This window comes from Varroa destructor, unplaced genomic scaffold (assembly GCF_002443255.2).
Source record: "Varroa destructor unplaced genomic scaffold, Vdes_3.0 BEIS01000004.1, whole genome shotgun sequence".
In the NCBI taxonomy this organism is placed as follows: domain Eukaryota; kingdom Metazoa; phylum Arthropoda; class Arachnida; order Mesostigmata; family Varroidae; genus Varroa; species Varroa destructor.
Window position 1 is genome coordinate 14,139,592 of NW_019211457.1, and position 17,585 is coordinate 14,157,176.

Here is a 17,585-nt window from a genome sequence, read left to right on the forward strand (position 1 = left end):
TTAAATTAAATTACGTCCATATATTTATTTTTGTATTTGTACTTGATATTGGCTTTTATTATAGGTTCGTGTTGATATTTACAGTAATCGATTTGTAATTTGCGTTAACATCATTAACTCAATAGTCGCCAGTAAAGACGCTTACTTTCATTGGACGCAGGTTGTCTCATTGTATTTACACTTTCTATATGTATTTACGGACCATGCTATTGCGTTTTTTTTGCTTTGTAGAATGCAGAGGACCTTATAATAATAGCAATGGAGGTAATAACAATGGTAATAAAAATTTATAGAAATACATATATTGCGATGATGTCTTTGTTAAATCATGCAACCGTACTACACTTAACTCGCGTACGTTCATTAATGCATTTCTCCGTTTGAAATGTATTCTTTTTGCCCGACTCACGTTCACTGTGTCTTTTCTTAATATCTTGGTATTAACAATGCTTTATACAACCAGCAGGCAACGCGTATCTAACTTTAAACTGTTTGCAGTATACACAGCCAGACACTTAAATCAACGACTTAACTACGGTTAAAACAATTATGCGAATCTTCGCTCACGGTTCTACCATCATCATGACATCACACTGTGCAGCCAATGCGATTAACAATTACACTGCTTTGGTCGTCCCTTATATGACTTACAAATTCGATTGTATCGAAGTAATCCAGTAAAATTAGTACCGGGAACTATGTCAACTCATTTGGTCGAGATCGCAGATAAAATCTGTCTTGCTCATGAACCAGCGAACTCTTTTGTATAACGGCATCTTGTTAATTACACTGTCGCAAAAAACAGGAGGAGAGGCTTCCTTTTTTCCGCAATTAATTATAGACAGCAACAAGATGGCTGACCATAATAGTACCTCGTCAAACTGTAATTATTGTTTTTCACAACAACTAACTAAATTCTGGCTTCATTTGCAGTTTGCTGTAATCTAGATTTTAGATTTTCGTCTCCAATGCGAACAAGCACCCAGTATAAAATTGTACTGTAATACATCCGATCATAACCACGGTAACGCGAAAGAAAGTTACGAGGGTTTTAGCGTACGACTTAGCCTTCCAACATTATAGTCTCAGGCGGCAACTAATCAACAAAGAGACACCATAAACAACTACAGATAGGGCAATGTTGTTCATAATGTTAGGATGACAGCGAGGATTTTTTTTATTTAAGCTCCTTAGACAGCTGGTCTTCCAGTGCCAATTATTTTATTTTAGGGAAACTTGCGTCGAACTCGAATCACTATCAAATCAAAATAATGGAAGTGCTTCCCTCGACCAGCCTTTAACAATTGAACTGATCAGCAGAAAACTGAGTTATTCATTATAAGTATTCTTAACAGCTAGAATCGATGTTTACTTATAAGTTACTGCCTGATTGCCATGTCGCAAATGTGATATATAAATATTAATTCAAACCGTTTTCCTATGCGATTTTAATAATGTTGTCTGTCCAGTGCTTCAGCTAATTTAAAATGCGATCAGATAGATTACATTGTTGGTTGAGCGCTCATTCACTTGCACCAATTCCTTGAAATGTGACCATTTATGCAACACGTACGACTTTGGCACTTTAACATGTTAATCGAGGAGTTTATAATGTAAAGCAGAAACAGAATTTTTGTTCTATTTGTTTGCGCCTTTCTGGTGTGCCGTAGACTGCGGTCTCCGTATTGTGACGGGTGTTAGAACGGTGCTTCTTGCCACTGGTGCACCAATAGGCCGTACAACATGGGCGGAAGCTTTTCGTCGAGGCAAGATAACTTGGGCTCGGGCCGGCGCATGACCGCTTGAAATCGATGGCCTGATTAGTGGTGAGTCCAAAAGAGGCAGTGAGGAAGGTTTTTGAAGAATTTTGTTTTGCTCTAAGGAGGTATGGTTACTCGATCCCGTGTCATCACTTGTCATCAAATCTTTTTCGTTATCAACTGCAGTTGGAGTGCGTCCACTTGATGCCGCCCTCCTTTTAGAAGTAGTTGGGGTGATGGGTTCCACTAATGGCATGACGCTACTAGACTGTGAACGCGGGGGTGATGACCGCGTAATGGGATTTTCTGTTTCGGCCTTGGGGCTTTCGAGTGTAGATCTGTCTGTTTTTTCGAAATCAACACGAAGCAAATTCGTTATATCCGCTTCGATTCGAGCCGCTGCGGGCGGCACGGTTGCCGTGGGATCCTGTGGTTGTTCTTGTTGAACTAAAGTCTTCGGAGTCGTGTAATCCCCTGCTTCCATGGGCGTAGAGCTGAGAACAGTCGAGGCTAATTTATGTTCTGTGCTAGCTTTTGCTTTTGAGCTAACAGCTCCTTGCTGTGGTGCGGATGTGGTTGTTTGTTTTTGTGCAACGTCGGCAGACTCCGCATGTGTTTCGCTAACGACTTTTTCATCTTTAACTAGAAGCGTAGCCTTGACTGCAGAGATAGCTTTTGCCGAGGCAGGTGCGACAGGTGTTACAACACGCCGAGATGATCGTCGTGTTTTTGGCTCTTCTTCAATGATGGCACAAAAACTGTCGTCAGTTCTAGTTACATTCTCAGGTATAGTCTTCCTGTTAGATAACGCAGATGAAGAAGGCTGATGAGTATCAGTGTCAGCTGCTAATTTTTCTTCAATAATATTGCTTGCTGTGGATACGACTTTGGCTTGCTTTGGGTCACCCTCAGTTGTGCGTTCCATCTGCTTGCTTGTTTGAAGGCTCGTTCCGTCTTCCAAGTAATTCTGCTGGTTTGTCTCCTTAGGGTTACTAATAAGAAGATCCGAATTCCTCAGTGTTAAGCTGTCAACGGAACTCGGTTCATCCTTTAGTACCTCTTCATTGGCTAGAATTTCTCCAGTAGCAGTTAGCTTCTCAGATTTTTCGGCTTGCGGTGCGACTTTTAACGGTTCTGACATTTTTGTCACTACACTTAAAGGTTTCCGGAGCAATGGTGTTCTTCGGCGTGACAAGATCGCTGGTTTCTTGTTTTTTACCACATTTGCGTTGGAAATGTTCGGATTCGATGCCTCCTTTGAAGGAGTGTCCTCGGAGAGCGAGGAGACCAATGATCTATCATGGGTCGAAGCAGAAGCATCCCTGGGTTCGGGTGCTGTGTCAACTGCCAGTGTTGATGACTCGTCCATGGTAGTCGCCTGTGTATCGCCTGATGCCGGCGATGAATCCGAAGCAGTCGTAGGTGGCACTGAACCTATGGTATATAAGGAATTCAACGTGTCACTTTCATGCAGTTAGTTCACCTCGGATTCATCAAGGCGAAGATTGCGCATTGTCTAAATCCTGCATAGTAATAAGTTCGACTAGATTCCTTAGTCAGATATTCTTAATTCATACGTGATTTCATAACCAACTTTTAGGCTTGATGATAATATTGTCAGGGTTGAAACAAAAATGTACTGTATTTTGATTATATTGTATTGATTGAATATTTACACATATTTGACAAAATAGTCCACATTATGGTATAAAAGGACGTACAATAAAGTTTCGAACACGTAATACCTCGTTTGGCTCGTGATCTAAAGACAACTTTGGGTAACGACTTTTTGGCACTGGAAGCCGCTGTTATGTTGAAATGAGACGTATCAGAAGCGTTTTGAACACTTTCTCGATCCCCGGTTGAATGTTCCTCAGCCACGTGTTCCGCGATTCGTGCCGGAGATGTAGCGTCGTGTGACTGATTTGTAGATGTATCTATATCGTCGGTGGATATGACAACTGAGCATGGGTCTCCCTGTGCAGTGGATTGTGAAGTTCGACTTTCCTCTGGAAAGTACAACGATATGAAGGCATTAACACCATTGAGAGATCTAGATTTAGTTTACTACCTATTATTCTTCTACGAAAGGCAGATATATTCAGCCGTCGAATTCAGATAGTCTGCGACTTTGAAATAAAACATGTAGATACCTTTTTTGACTGATTTAAAGGTGACTTCAGGCAGCGTTTCTTCAGCCAAGGAAGGTGGTACGCCATGGAATGTTTCATTCGAGTATGATTTCTCCGAAAATACTTGATCTTGCAGTATGCTAGGACGCTTTTCGACAGATACCACTTGCATGGAAGATGGCTGAGACGGCATCGTTGCACTTGATCCAGCATTTGATTCTCCTAGAAAGCATCAATCATAAACAAAATAACTATATAATGATAATATTTATTTGTTTTGTAAAATCAGCACAAAAAAAGCAAAGACACAGCTGATCTTATTTTTATTGTCGACAAATGAATGTAATGAGTTAACAATAATAAAGTTTTTGAATTAATATGCATAGAGACAAGTACTCTAAAAAGCAGTTAACTTATTAATGAATTACTAACGAGTATTTTAATAATAGTAATGACCATTATTACCGTATTCACTTAAACTGATACATCTGTTCTCAATCGAACTAAATGCTACGATATGACTCTTCTTACGGAACAAACATTTTTCGGACAGAAGGCATACGAAGCGAAGTATTTGAAATGCGGCATGACTAAAAGGTCCAATATGCCGTACCAGATCGAAACTATCATTATTGCCATTAAACCACACTTTCCCTTAAAGAAGAACCGTATAGTCGTAACCGTTCATTATAGCATTTTCAATACCAGTAAATTTTGCTTAATTATAACGTACCTGAGACAGCTTGTACACTTTGATCCAGCTCAATAGATAACGAAGGATTTTCTACTTCACTTTCATGTCCTTCGGCGGGTACCACCGTTGAGTCTGCAGTAACCGGTGATGTTTCGTTGTTTGTCAATGGTGGGTTGACAACGAAGAAATGCAGAGCCTTGTCACCGTCCCGAGGTGCAAACAATACGAGCTGGCCAGGTTCGAGGCCTGGCGGTAGAATTGGGGGTTCAGGCAAAGGTGCTTGATCTGGAGATGCAACAGGGGACGTGCTTTCTGAAGGCTTGCTTATAGTTGTAACAATGCTTTGAGACAACTCTGCAGAAACTACTGGTTGGGTCGAGGGAACAGACGGTTGAACTGCCGCTAGTGCATGGGCGTTCTGTGATGTTGATTGTTGTATCGGTTGCGTAAACGGCGTGGTTAGTGCAGCTTCATCTAGCATTACGTAATTGTCAGCGGCTGTATCCTCCTGTAAGTAAATGGAAATAAAGAGAAATTGAAGTAAACAGTATTCGTTTTGCAGATCATAGAGCCTTATTCTAACATTATCATGTTGATTAGAGTTTATTTACACATGAGGCACCTTAGTAGATAACTCATCTCTGTTTTGGCGTTTAGTGCAATTCATTTTTTTCGCTTCGTGTTTCTTTTGTGAATAAAAACATAGCTTTTCAGTTGTACTTCAGTCTAAATCTGTGAAATGTTTTCAAGAGCTAATCTTTCTAAAAACTAACTCAAGTAGTATTAATGATCTTCGACCTACCTCAAGCAACTGTTGACCTATTTCTTACCCATTTAGCTCAGTATTAAGGGCATCATGGCTTATTTCTGCATCGGCAACAACGACTATAGCACTTGATCCCGAGGATGACCCTATATTAACCCCGTGTAAGTCATGGATCAAAATTGTCTCTGCCAAACGATGGCTTAGACCTTGCTTTTTATTTGCGCTGAACTCGAGGCGTAGCCCGTTTCTTTTCTAGAGGCATTTACATTGAATAGCTTTTGACTAGTATTTTCAAGGCTGCGCAACATCTGTACTCCTGATAAACGCTTTATACTATCCCCTTCAATAAGCTCTTTTCCGCATTCTCCTTTTGTAGAAACTCTTTATTTAAAATTTGGCCCGATCTTTCTCTAGAATTTCCGCTTGTCAAATGGATTCTAAGACTTGTCCAATGTGAGGTGAAATCAAATCCCTATTTGGGCTTTCCACGTACTGCACATCCACTATAGTGTTCTCCCAAGTTCGTTTGCCTTGCTTGTTATTACTGATTTGTTCAACATGGACAGTCTCTCACAATTAAACCTTGTTCCCCTTGCGGCTCATCCAGGTCTGCGATTTTTTTTTTCTGTTAAACCCACCTCGACAACTTCCAGATCGCGGTCCCCTTCATCATCGAATGAATCCGGTGCTCCCTCATTCATCTCGGCGTAATCAACCTTCGCCCGCTTCCGTCTAGTCCTAGCCAGCGCGTCCTCTATAATTCCGTTACGAAAGCCTACTTCGTCGCTGTCAGACCGGTCACCTTCGGCCTTCATAAGAAATCACAAACATTTCAATGTAAGCATGACAACCAAACTATTTTACGTTAGAAATTATCCCACAACTCTCTAATGCAAGCGATAAATAGATTTCAATAACAGTTTTGCTCGCTTACCAAGTCATTGTTGCCCTCATTCTTATCCGGCGGTTCTTCCTTGGTCTTCTTTTTTCCCCGTTTACTCGTTCCTTTTGCTTTACCGCCTTTTCCAGTTTCCTTAACCTTGTCGTTCCTTGTTTTAGCAGACCTAGGCTCGCGAGGTTTTTTAATCACTGGTTCATCTTCTTCGTCCTTAGATATGTCCTCTAGTTCGCCCTCCGTATACTCAAATTGCGTTGGATGATCTGTAAAAAAGAATGGATGACACAAATGAATAAATAACACCTAAGATTGATATTAACCAGAACAGAGTTTAACACAAACACATGTTTCGTTGGATTGTTTCCGTACCCTTTTTTCATTATAAGTGTAATATAGTCGCACTATGTAACACAGCGGCTATAGTATACAATAACGTGGAATGTTTAAAACCGCGAAAATTGCTTGTGAGAATAATTTCAGACTTACGAATAGCTTTGTCAACAAGGGACGGATTCGACTTCTCCTCACGCTTGAATTTATTCTTAAGATCTTGACGGGAACGTGTCGGGAAGAACTGGGTCATTAGCGTGAAATCAGTTCCGCAGATCGACAATGCACGGTAAAATTTTGACGTCTCTGTAATGTCGTATCCAAAGCCGCATCCGACATGCGTAGACACAAATAGAAATTGTGGCTTATTGTTGTAAATTGTATGTGCTTAGTGAAACACAGATGGGTGTACGAAGAACAAAGGATACAATCGAGGCTATTAATAATTAGAACCACATATGTAGAATTAGTCAAACAATTATGTGCGTATTGTTTGACAACAGCGGCACGTGAAAGATTCCTATTCAATCAAGTTTTGTGAATTTTCAATGTTCAGGGTAGGAAATATCGCGTCGCCCAAAGAGTGACCTAAGACAGCGACTTGAAGATGAGCGAGATTTCTCCAAAACAGTTCTATATTAAGATAAAGGCACAAGTACTGCGCAGTATTCTTTAAAAAATGTGCTGTTTACGGTCAAGATGTATGATAAATGGCCTAAAAATGGTTTAATCGTTTGCGTTCCGGGAGTTTCGACCTGAAAGACGCTATTCGCAGTGGTCGACCATTTACACAAAAAGGTGATGCGAAAAATTACTGCGAAAGTTGGGCAAAACCCACACGGGAATAGAAAATATATTGCCAAGGACCTAAAAATTCATCACCAAAGGGTTTTGAAATATTTGAAGTAAGATACCACAAAACTCGATTTTTGGGTGTCACATGAATTAACGCAAATTCAATGATTATATTTCCATCTGCGAAACTTCACAAAAATGCGACATAATAGAGCAACCGCAATTGATCACGAGAGATGAAAATTAGATCACAATATACAACAATGTGTAAATTAAAAGAATATGTTCTGCATTCATGTGTGGCAAAGCCCACACTAACTACAAAGAAGGTGCTGCTCTGTGTTTGATGGGATTAGAAAGAAATCATACATTATGAGTTTCTGTCGTCTGAGAAAACGATTAGTTCGAACCTTTACAATTAATAACGTTACTGTAGGCCATTGAAGGGAATGGCCGGTACTAACAAACAAAAAAGGCGTTGTCTTCCATTACCACGTAGTCGAACCACGTACGTCTTTAGATACCCGACGAAAATTCAAGGAACTTGGATGAGAAACTTCAATACATCGGCCGTATAGTCAGGATTTTGCGCCGTCAGGCGAATATCTGTTTCGCTTTCTGCAGAACTCCCTTTATAATGTTAACTCTGGCTTAATGGAAAAATGCAAAACTTTCTGGTCACAATTTTTCGGCCAGAAACCACAATTCTACAGTGAGGGAATTATCGTGTTACCAGAAAAATGGTAGAAGGTCATCGATTAAAATGGCGCTTATCTAGTTTAGCAATATTACTTATTAATATATATTCCTTCAATAATAACAACCTAACATTCTGTATTGCGATGTAGATACAAATTTGATGTGACCAAAAAAGCAATACCATTTGTAATATAGTTTGTTTATACATATAAGAGTTGATTTTGTTGTTGCGTTAATATCAATCGTCCGTTACCTCTTGTCGTCCATGTACACTTTTTAGTTTTCTTTGTTTTGAACGAGTCGTACTTGGTCTTGCCCGGTTCTTCAACGGTTACCTTCGAATTCACAACACCAATTTATTGCGTTTAAATAAGACAGCGTTATAATAGCCACCGCAAATATGCCACATATAGTTAACGATTCGAATGCAATCTGCTTAAAAGTGTATTTTCTCGAAAGTCTTGTTGCCATTTGCATACAGAAAGTGAAGTATTACGATTAATATCAAATTCTGTAATTGCATATTTATATGGGGCTGAAGGCAAGCATATTTTTGGTGCTACATAGCATTTCACCAGAATACATACGACGCGCTGTAAATATGTTAAATTTTCTCTGCTTTATTCTTAAACCCTTGCGAGCTAAATTTCGTTACACATGAAACCCTACCAATACAGTAAGTTCCATCGTAAATAGTTCAGTACCTAAATAAATAAATGTGTCGAGTTTTACTTCCATTACGTCAGTTGAGCATTGCTTCACAGTCTCACCTTAAGATTATGCCTTTGTTCCTCTGGGTTAGGTCGCCTGATAACGAGTGATGCTTCATCTATCTGAATTGAGCCATCAGCACCGACGACTACTCGTGGCCCGATCACCTCTTCTTCCTCATTATCACCTGCTTCAACCTGTGGCGGTGTGCCGACGTCACCACCAGCGCCGGAACCCTGAGCCGAGTCTCGCGTCGACTCATCTTCGAGTTCCGGCTCAAGTGACTCCTGCAAATCGCCTCCAATAGACCCATTTTGTCGACCTAGTTCTTTGTCCTTGCCGCCCACTGCTAACTTGTTTTTATGTCGAGTCATTGGCGCGCCCGGTGGATTGTAATAGATGAGATCTAGCATTGTTAATTTTGAAGTGTCGACAGGCTCTTTGACTTTGGCAAACTTCCGCCGTGAGGCGATCAACATTTCACGGAACTCGTTCGCTTTACGAGCAGCTTTACGTTCGAGGCGCGAAGGCAGTGATGCTAGGGGGTCGGAGTCATTTTGGTCCTGATGCGATCTGTGATCAAAAACGAGCATGGTGAGTCAAGTCGAAAACTCATTGAAAACGGGTCAGTTTATAAGTATTACTATTATTAGTATTGCGGAATTTACGATTGTATGCATATGACTGTATAATAATTCACGATTATATTATTATCTCACCCTACGTAACTTAGTGATTAGGATCATCTACCATGAAAAAGTAAATCTCGCTTAAGCATAAAACAATGCATAAAACAGGTCTCTAATATGTGAAAACGTATACAACCACATAAATGTTATGCCTCATTTAGGTAACTACCTTAAAAAATCAAGGATTTCAATTTAGAAAGTACATTTTCATTTGTTTTATGCCATTACCTGCTGACCTTCGGCACTCTCTGTTTTTTAGCAGGTTCGGCGAATTTTGGCGCACTTTTTTCCTCCCTAGATAGACTAGCTTTATCGACGTGGATATCATCGTGGACAGTTTCAATGACTGCTATTTGCTCTTCCTCAGCTCTCTCTTTCGTGCAGTTAGTGTCCGCCTTTTTGATAAAAAAAAAAGAAAAATTTCCTACGGAACATGATTAATAAATCCCAATAATTAGTAATTCAATTATTAAACTTTTTTTTTAAAAGTTTTTTATTAGTAACCCTTTTGAATAGGGTTCAAAGATAACACTTCGTTAACTCTTGCAACCACCTTTTAAAAATGCCTTTGGCTGCATCCTTGATTATTCCATACTTTGCAGCGGCAATTTTCCGTACTTTCATATTTATTTGAATTCCTTCAAGCAATAGGGAGTAATATACAGTCAACTAAGGTAACTACTACGGCTAAGGTGTAAAAACAAATAATTTTTTTCGAGAATATTCGACATTAACGACAAAGCGGCATAGAGCACCAAGTATTCTTGGTGCTCTATCAAAGGACAAAATGACGCAATTCTCATAAAACTTTTTGGAAATACTTCCCAAAAGGTGTAAAACTGTTCAAAACTATAATGGAACAAAAAAAAAACGATTTATTTTAACTCCTCGTCGATGTGAAACGCAAATGGAAACCGTCGTTCAGTGTTCGATGAAATTTTAGCATTCTGTCGTCGTAACCTTTATCACCATTTGATTACTAATCAGCATTTGACGTTCCCATAATTAAATGAGAATTGTCATTAAGGTTTCAAGAAGCATATAACCGTCAACACCACAATCTCCACTATAAGCTATTCGCACACGAATAGTGATTTTACTAAAAAATACTCATGATGAATCATTTCGAAAAAATTACCTCTTCTTTAGGCTCCTTCAAGTAGCCTTTGGTCCATTATTTCAAAAAACATTCGCGCTATCCTGGTCCACATACAGAAGGTTCGGATATATCAATTAGAAGAGATTTAAACTTACGAGCAGGCCATGATCTTTGTGAGTCTGTGGCGTACCTTTGAACTGGTTTCTACATGCGGCGCGAAGACATTTTCAACAACAGATTCTGGCAGAGTTAGCGTTGACGCTGGTGTATTCTTTGGTGTTAAAGGCGCATTAGTATGAGGTTTGCTGGGTTTTGGCGGGGGAATACGCGGTCCAGCTCGCTTTATACGCGTGATTGGTTTTTCCTCTGCGTTAATGGGCGTCATTAATTCGGACGTAACCCTCATGTTATCGCATTTCGCCGCCTGATCCACTGGTGCTGTAGGCGTAGTTGGAGTTGACTGCATCCCATTTTCCGAAGCTGAACAACCGGGTAATATTGCGTTACATATAAAGAAAGTTACATTCTTAGATAAAATCATCCGGAAGTTCATAGCCTTCAAAGGCGTATATGTGATAACACATTCATGTTGAAACTTAGCTTAATTACTTTCTTTTTATAATCACTTAAATAATCTAGAATCAACTGCCCTGTTCAATCAGAAATTTACCTATCCGAGTTATTGTATCCAACTAATAACGATAACGAGATTAGCGAGATAAAAGTTTTGAAGAGCTTCGCGCTTCCAACTATCTTTTTCAGTTTGTGAATCGCCTAATCGAATATAGTATAAGTCCGCTTCTTGTGTCTGTAAAATGAGTATCCTTGTATGAGGCTCAGTATCCACGTTTAGACAAGACACAGATGACAAATAGATGCCCGACATAATTGCAGGACAGACTGTAACCTGTCAAACTGTACAAATCTTTCAATAACTGTTTTTCTTCGATAAAAGAATTATGTAGTACTACATTTAAATTAGAATTAAAAAAATCGTACAAATATCACTATATTATTATTGCTTGTTTCCTTCTCTGCACCATTCAATTTCTGTAACTTATTCATACATAAATCAGAAAAAATATTAGAACGAGTAATACAGCATGTGCGCCCTATGCGCGCTGGTGTGCTTCAGCTGATTTTTGTGTATATCACCTGAGCATAGCACCATAGCAAAAACCAGAATCGCCCCACAACGACTTCGACAGCTCAGATATTACACTCGGCTGGGAGAAACTGTTTTGTACTCACTCCTTACATGCCCTTGTGCATCTAGTACTAACATCCTATCTTTACGATTCCGCCTAATATTGAAACAATTGGATGACAATCAAGATATGCCTCGATATGGCCCAACATAGCCCTGATTTTCTTTGACCCATATATGACACGTGTACTTCCATTCTCGGATGACTGCTTACTCGGAAGATCAATTGTAAAGAACGAGCGTACCGTAACGACACTGCAGACTTCTTTTTTTTGTCATGTAGAAGATTCCATTCGGAATTCTCTGGGCAGAAGCTTTACTCCATTGATCTATTATTGTATTATTGGTGAGTAATTAAGAAGCCTTAACTGCTAGTGGGCTTCTAAACATCTCAAAACAAATTTGTAAAGACGTCGTCATTCTGTGGAACGGAGCGACTGAATAGTGCTTTACTTTTATGAAAATAAATTAGCCTGAGAAGACTACGTATTTCAACGTGTGGGAACTTTTTGGCACTACCTATGGACCGCCAATGGCAATGTAGCATTGAAACAACCCGGTATCAGAGAAATCAGTTTTTCAACCTAAAACTCACTCCCAGCCGATGACTGTTTTACTAGAGCAACTGAAGGCAAACTTTGAGGAGGTGCTGTCGCATTTTCCACCGCAAACGGGGCACTTTGAGTACACGTTGAGGTTGTAGCCGCCACAGGCCTTGCCGCTGGCCCTGCCGCCAAGGGCCCAACCTTTGGCTTAATCAATAACCGAGTTCGTCGCATCGTATTGTATGCAAATTTTACTAGTCACCACTTTCAAACTTGACAATCGGAAAAAGTCACACTACACCCACCACCTTCACACTATAAAATGTACTACCACTATCCAATTTCCGCACACTAGAGTAGAAGCGATATTTTTACGTCGAGACAGTCGAGAGCAAAACTAACACAATTCGAACTCGGTAGCGCGAAATCATATCGTCATACGCAGAAAAATTATCTGTCCGCTCAGAGTTAATATTAAACGCGAAACTGGGTATCAGGCCGACAACCAGCTTGCGATACTTCACTATCGATCACGCGCCCCGACAACTCCACATTCGTTGAGCACTGGGACTCGAACATTTACCAGCTGAACAATTCGCCAGCAAGGGAGACTGTTTTCTATAAACAGCTCAGTGTGGAAAGGGTGTCAATCATCAATAAATAACATAGTATCGTCTGCTATACTAGCGGAACAAAACCTGCCAACTTATCTGAGGCATAAACAAAAAAATCGCTAATGCAATATCATAGTTTGCTGGCTGGTTGAGATAAGCATGTGAGAGGTGATTGCTGAGGTTGTGCGTGCCACAATTAGCAAACGAATTAAATGTTATTCTGCAAAATGACTTTAAACGTAAATCGTTCGATTTTAATTATAGCCATGTTTCGTCAAATTGACGACAAAAAATTAAGTATAGTCTGGCGCTACTTTTGAAAACGTTCGAATTTGTAGTTGCTATTCACCTGACGACTTGCCCAATCCTCGACCAGTTGTCCCCTTTCTCGAGACAAAAAGAACTAGATACCCAGCCGAAATACGGAGTGCTCTAGCGGTAGGTAGTTGTGGAAGAAAAATTCCTAGCCTGAGTGGGAAGGTCTACTTGTGTTAGCATTGTGCTAACAGCGAAAATCGTATTAACATTTCTCTACAAATCTAAATAAGTGCTGCATTTTCTTCGCTGCTCAGTAGAGTTAGTATTTTAAAGCGTGCTTGCCATATGTCGTCGGAGTGTCGGCGCTTATAATATAACGTGGTAAATCAGGGTGTTGGTGAAACCGCGAGTTGATTACTCGTTTTGTCAACTTTTCTCGAAAGTGTGTCAGTGCTCCAGTCACAACAATGTTTCGGAAACCCTTTCGGGTGAAGACCAACATGCAATTGAAAGGGTCGGACCGGTGAGTTTACTTATTTAAGTTAAGGAGTTTATTTATTATCTTGTTATTAGATCGACAGCCAATGTTTTTCTCAGCATATATATATATATATATATATGATTTCATAGTGTGAAAGTGGGTGTAATCATATGAAATTCACTCACGTGGGTTTATAGCAACTGACGTCAAAGTGCTTGTTTGATATATTTGATACCATTTTATTATTTTATGGGTTCATAAAGTGGATTTATGAAGAGCGTCGTTCAAAAGAGCAGTACATGTGCGAAGTAGATTCATGCACCGCGTGTCTATATAGGATGTATGATACAATAAGCTTGATGTTCCAGTGCCTGATAGTACGTATAATAAAACAAGCTTGACTTTCCCGTGCCTTCGGTGTCTTGTACGTCTTTGTGGGCATATAGTGTCCGTTGACAGAAGCTGTGGCAGTAAAAAGAAAAGCGCGGCTTAGTTGTATTAATAATCCCTTTCTCTTCGTAAAAACTTAGTTTTGTAGCCGGTTCGTTAATCAAGTTCGTGTACTTTCGATTCGAAATGTTTCCAGCAAGAAGTTTCGCAGCAATCTTGAACGATGTTTTCCTGCGACGGTTGATCCTCAGGCATATCCTCTCACGTCAAAAGAGAACCAGGTTACACAGACAAAGCTTGTTTGCCACAGGGGAGAGATTGTGCAAGTGAGTCGTAGGAACTTTTCAAGCATGCCACCTTGGAACGAATTGTTAGATTTTAGGATAATTAGCAAAGTTAAACGCGGAACAAATTTAGTTCACAGTGCTGTCGCTGTATAGTACTACAGGATTTTCAGATACTTAGCTAGGTGTAGCGAAGTTATCCAAACATCAAATTTCTTTAGCAACAAAATATATTATTTTATCAACATAACGGGGTCATTATGCATGTAAACGACTGCGCTGTAAGAATAACATAATAATCTAGTTCTATATTAGGTAAATGTGCAATTTTCTTATGTTGATTTAACACCTTATCCTAGAGGCGTATTAAAAGGTTTTGCTTTAGCGATAATGTGACTTCTGCGCATTCGTCTATTTAAAAACGGTGTACTCCAGGTCTATTCAATAAACGCTGACCCCGTGGTCTTCGAGTACCTATCCAAATGGTTCTTAACAGTGTACGCCATATGGAAAGCCCCATCTGCTGTACCAGTACTGCTTACGTGGGAAGCGGTCATTCGTAAACTTTCCAATGGCGCGGACCTAATGATTCCTGGTGTGGTAGTTCGGGACGAAAACCGTGATGCTTATATGGGCCTTTCAGTAAGTCTGTAATTTTATTATTTGATAACAAAAAGGTACGAATGAGATGAATTCCCTAGGCTGTTTTTTTTTTTTTAAATATCGAATGCTAGCCACAGTTATAATATCAATTATAGGTATATAATCGACTACCTTAATCAGCTTTAGGCGGAATCAATTCTTGTTTATCTATGGAACTCTGGGTTAAAGATACCTTTGTCTTTGTGTATTCTAAATGCTTTTCATATGATGAGTTCAGAAGGGAGATGTTGTACAGATCCGTGTCGTCGGATGCTCTCAAGCGGTAGCTATTGGCGTAATGCTGATAAGTGGCAAAGAACTCGTGACGAACCAGAAAGGCAAGGCTGTACAGGTAAGAGTTGCAGGCCAAACTTACTCACCTAGCTGGCACTTCTTTTCAGCAATATTTCAATCATTCGGCGAAAGATTCTCCTTAACGTTTAAGAAAGGAAATACTAGCTTTGTTGTAGTTTATTTCGGTAGTCGTGGCCTCGAGCTGTCGTTCCGAAATTTTATGAAATGTCTGTTCTGGACCATTGCTTACATTGGCGCCAGAGAAGCAGTGCTAGTGTTGACTTTAGCACTATTCACTAAACGAAAGACAACAAACGATTTTTCCTTTTGGTATACATTTAACTACGTCACGTACGCTACAGGTTGTACAAATATATGGGGATCATCTGTGGGAAATGGGTTCGAAGACGGCCATTGACTTTAAGCACGACCTCGGCGATGAAGAAAAGCCAGTTCTTAGCAGTGACGAAGACGTCGAAGAGACTGAGCCAGATGGTGATAAAAAAGAATCATGTGACGATAACGTCGCAGGAGATAATGGAGAAACCAAGGAAAACAAAGAAGAACAGGTTAGTACTTTGAATCAAGAAACTTGTTTTTAACGTCACCGTTTACCGTCGAAAGCAGATAGTCGAGCAAAGATACATGCCCTTCAATCACTAGCTAGAGTTTGCCTATAGTGCATAAGGATTCTGATCATCACTTGGTCGCAGAGGGTTGTAATGTCATTTATGCCTTGCCTTGGTTAGGTCCCGGCGGAAGATGACAAGGAACTGGGAAAAGCGCTTGAAGAGATGAGAATTAATGAACCCCGAGATCCACAGGAGCGAATGGATGATTTGTTGAAAGAGTGCTTTCTCTCGGCGCTAAAGAGTTCGCATAAACATATCCAGCTACCAATTTTGACTAGCATTTTTTATTCCAACTATGTAATGGCATGTGCGCCTGATGGACAGGTTGGTATGGCATGCGACAATGGCGATATTAATTATTGTCATTTGAGACATACATTGATATGATTATTATTATAAGGTAATGCAAATCGATGACTAGGAGTGAACCGTTGAATTGGATACACCAAGAGCAAAATTACAACCGGGTTGTGTAATTTTAATAACGGACTACTGAAGGTTTTATCATAGAACAACTTCTTAATTTCTAGAATCCAAGTTACTAAAGCTTCTTTTGTTCGCAACAGATTTATTCAGAAAAAGAAAAAGTGAGCGAAAAAAATTGCGGCTCTAACGAGGAAACAGCTTTGTTTTTTATATGCGTAAAAAACCATTGTGCCTTAATACAACTCCAATTTGTGGAGATGTGGTTCGACTAAACCAGTGGCTGTATAGATTATTACGTAAACGACAATGGTTACATTTTCCTTGTCTGTATAATATCCTTAGAAGGATCATTACTCAATGCGCATTTAAGCATAACGTGTGTGCCAACGAAAGAAGTTGAAAAAAAAGTAATTTTCAATTAAAAAGCGTCGTAATAAGATGCACTCGTTATTTATGTTTTAATCTACTCCTGTGGTAAAATTTGACTAATGACCAGCTTCTAGCGTAAATTTACGAGAGTGCTCGCAATGTCCATAAATCTCTAATCGACTGTTAATTACAGACTGTTGAAATTAAGAAGAGTTCATTTAAGAAGGTGTCGAAATTTTTGGCTGAAATGGAAGCGCTTAATTACATAACGATAAAAGAGGAAAAGAAGGGAGTTGAAATGGTGAGTAAATTAGCAAATGTAAAACTATCCTAAAGCTATACTTATGGCGGAACCGGACATCGCATTTGAAACACTCAAATATATAATGATGCATGCCTGCTTTGCACTTTAATCTGTCTTAGAATGTCTGTTTTAGTTTTTAGGAGATACGATAACTTCATGTTTCGTATGACTTAAACTTTCTGAACTCTGTTTTGTAAAGTCCAGTAATTCTTGACGCGATTGGCCCGCCATCGCATTTGAAACACTCAAATATATAATGATGCATGCCTGCTTTGCACTTTAATCTGTCTTAGAATGTCTGTTTTAGTTTTTAGGAGATACGATAACTTCATGTTTCGTATGACTTAAACTTTCTGAACTCTGTTTTGTAAAGTCCAGTAATTCTTGACGCGATTGGCCAAACTGGCAGGCTGTGTCTTTTATTCTGAAAAATTAAATTTTTTTCAATAGTTATTTAGGTGAAACTCTGCAAACGACAAGAAGGTCAAAATATGTACACAACTAGGAGAGTTAAATATCCTTTTTTTGAAGCTCCGTTTTTAGTAATTATTTCTTCTGCGCATTGC

The 17,585-nt window shown here is 39.5% G+C and overlaps 2 protein-coding genes across 6 annotated transcripts in view; one reads left to right on the forward strand and one right to left on the reverse strand.

Annotated features, from left to right (window-relative positions):
• Positions 1-12,914, reverse strand: LOC111249740 (uncharacterized). Its single transcript, XM_022804007.2, has 12 exons — positions 12,376-12,914; positions 10,764-11,053; positions 9,703-9,869; positions 8,845-9,358; positions 8,328-8,409; positions 6,737-6,886; positions 6,287-6,513; positions 5,991-6,161; positions 4,626-5,094; positions 3,914-4,114; positions 3,506-3,769; positions 1-3,194 (listed from the first exon to the last, which is right to left on the reverse strand). The coding sequence occupies exons 1-12, from the start codon at positions 12,557-12,559 to the stop codon at positions 1,639-1,641; spliced, it is 4,275 nt and encodes a 1,424-aa protein (XP_022659742.1). The 5' UTR covers positions 12,560-12,914; the 3' UTR covers positions 1-1,638.
• eIF2D (eukaryotic translation initiation factor 2D) overlaps positions 9,240-17,585 on the forward strand; it is a 19,290-nt gene continuing 10,944 nt past the window's right edge. For 3 of the 5 annotated variants that reach the window (XR_015325914.1, XR_015325915.1, XM_022804012.2), the window contains exons 1-8: positions 9,361-9,379; positions 13,641-13,720; positions 14,265-14,394; positions 14,788-14,994; positions 15,233-15,346; positions 15,651-15,857; positions 16,038-16,244; positions 16,909-17,016. Coding sequence is in view for 3 of the 5 variants with exons in the window: in XM_022804012.2 (XP_022659747.1) it covers positions 9,377-9,379; positions 13,641-13,720; positions 14,265-14,394; positions 14,788-14,994; positions 15,233-15,346; positions 15,651-15,857; positions 16,038-16,244; positions 16,909-17,016 (1,056 nt within the window). In the remaining 2 variants the exon portion in view is untranslated. Of the gene's footprint in view, positions 9,380-13,058; positions 13,378-13,640; positions 13,721-14,264; positions 14,395-14,787; positions 14,995-15,232; positions 15,347-15,650; positions 15,858-16,037; positions 16,245-16,908; positions 17,017-17,585 lie in introns of those variants that run through there. The other 2 variants (XM_022804013.2, XM_086986381.1) reach the window with 2 other exon arrangements.

Excerpts from the sequence above, each read along its gene's own strand:
- LOC111249740 (XM_022804007.2), bottom strand. The coding sequence starts at position 12,559 with ATGCGACGAACTCGGTTATTGATTAAGCCAAAGGTTGGGCCCTTGGCG. Across the intron at positions 9,359-9,702 it reads AGAGTGCCGAAGGTCAGCAG|ATCGCATCAGGACCAAAATG; the intron begins GTAATGGCATAA and ends TTTTGATCACAG. Across the intron at positions 4,115-4,625 it reads AAGTGTACAAGCTGTCTCAG|GAGAATCAAATGCTGGATCA; the intron begins GTACGTTATAAT and ends GATGCTTTCTAG.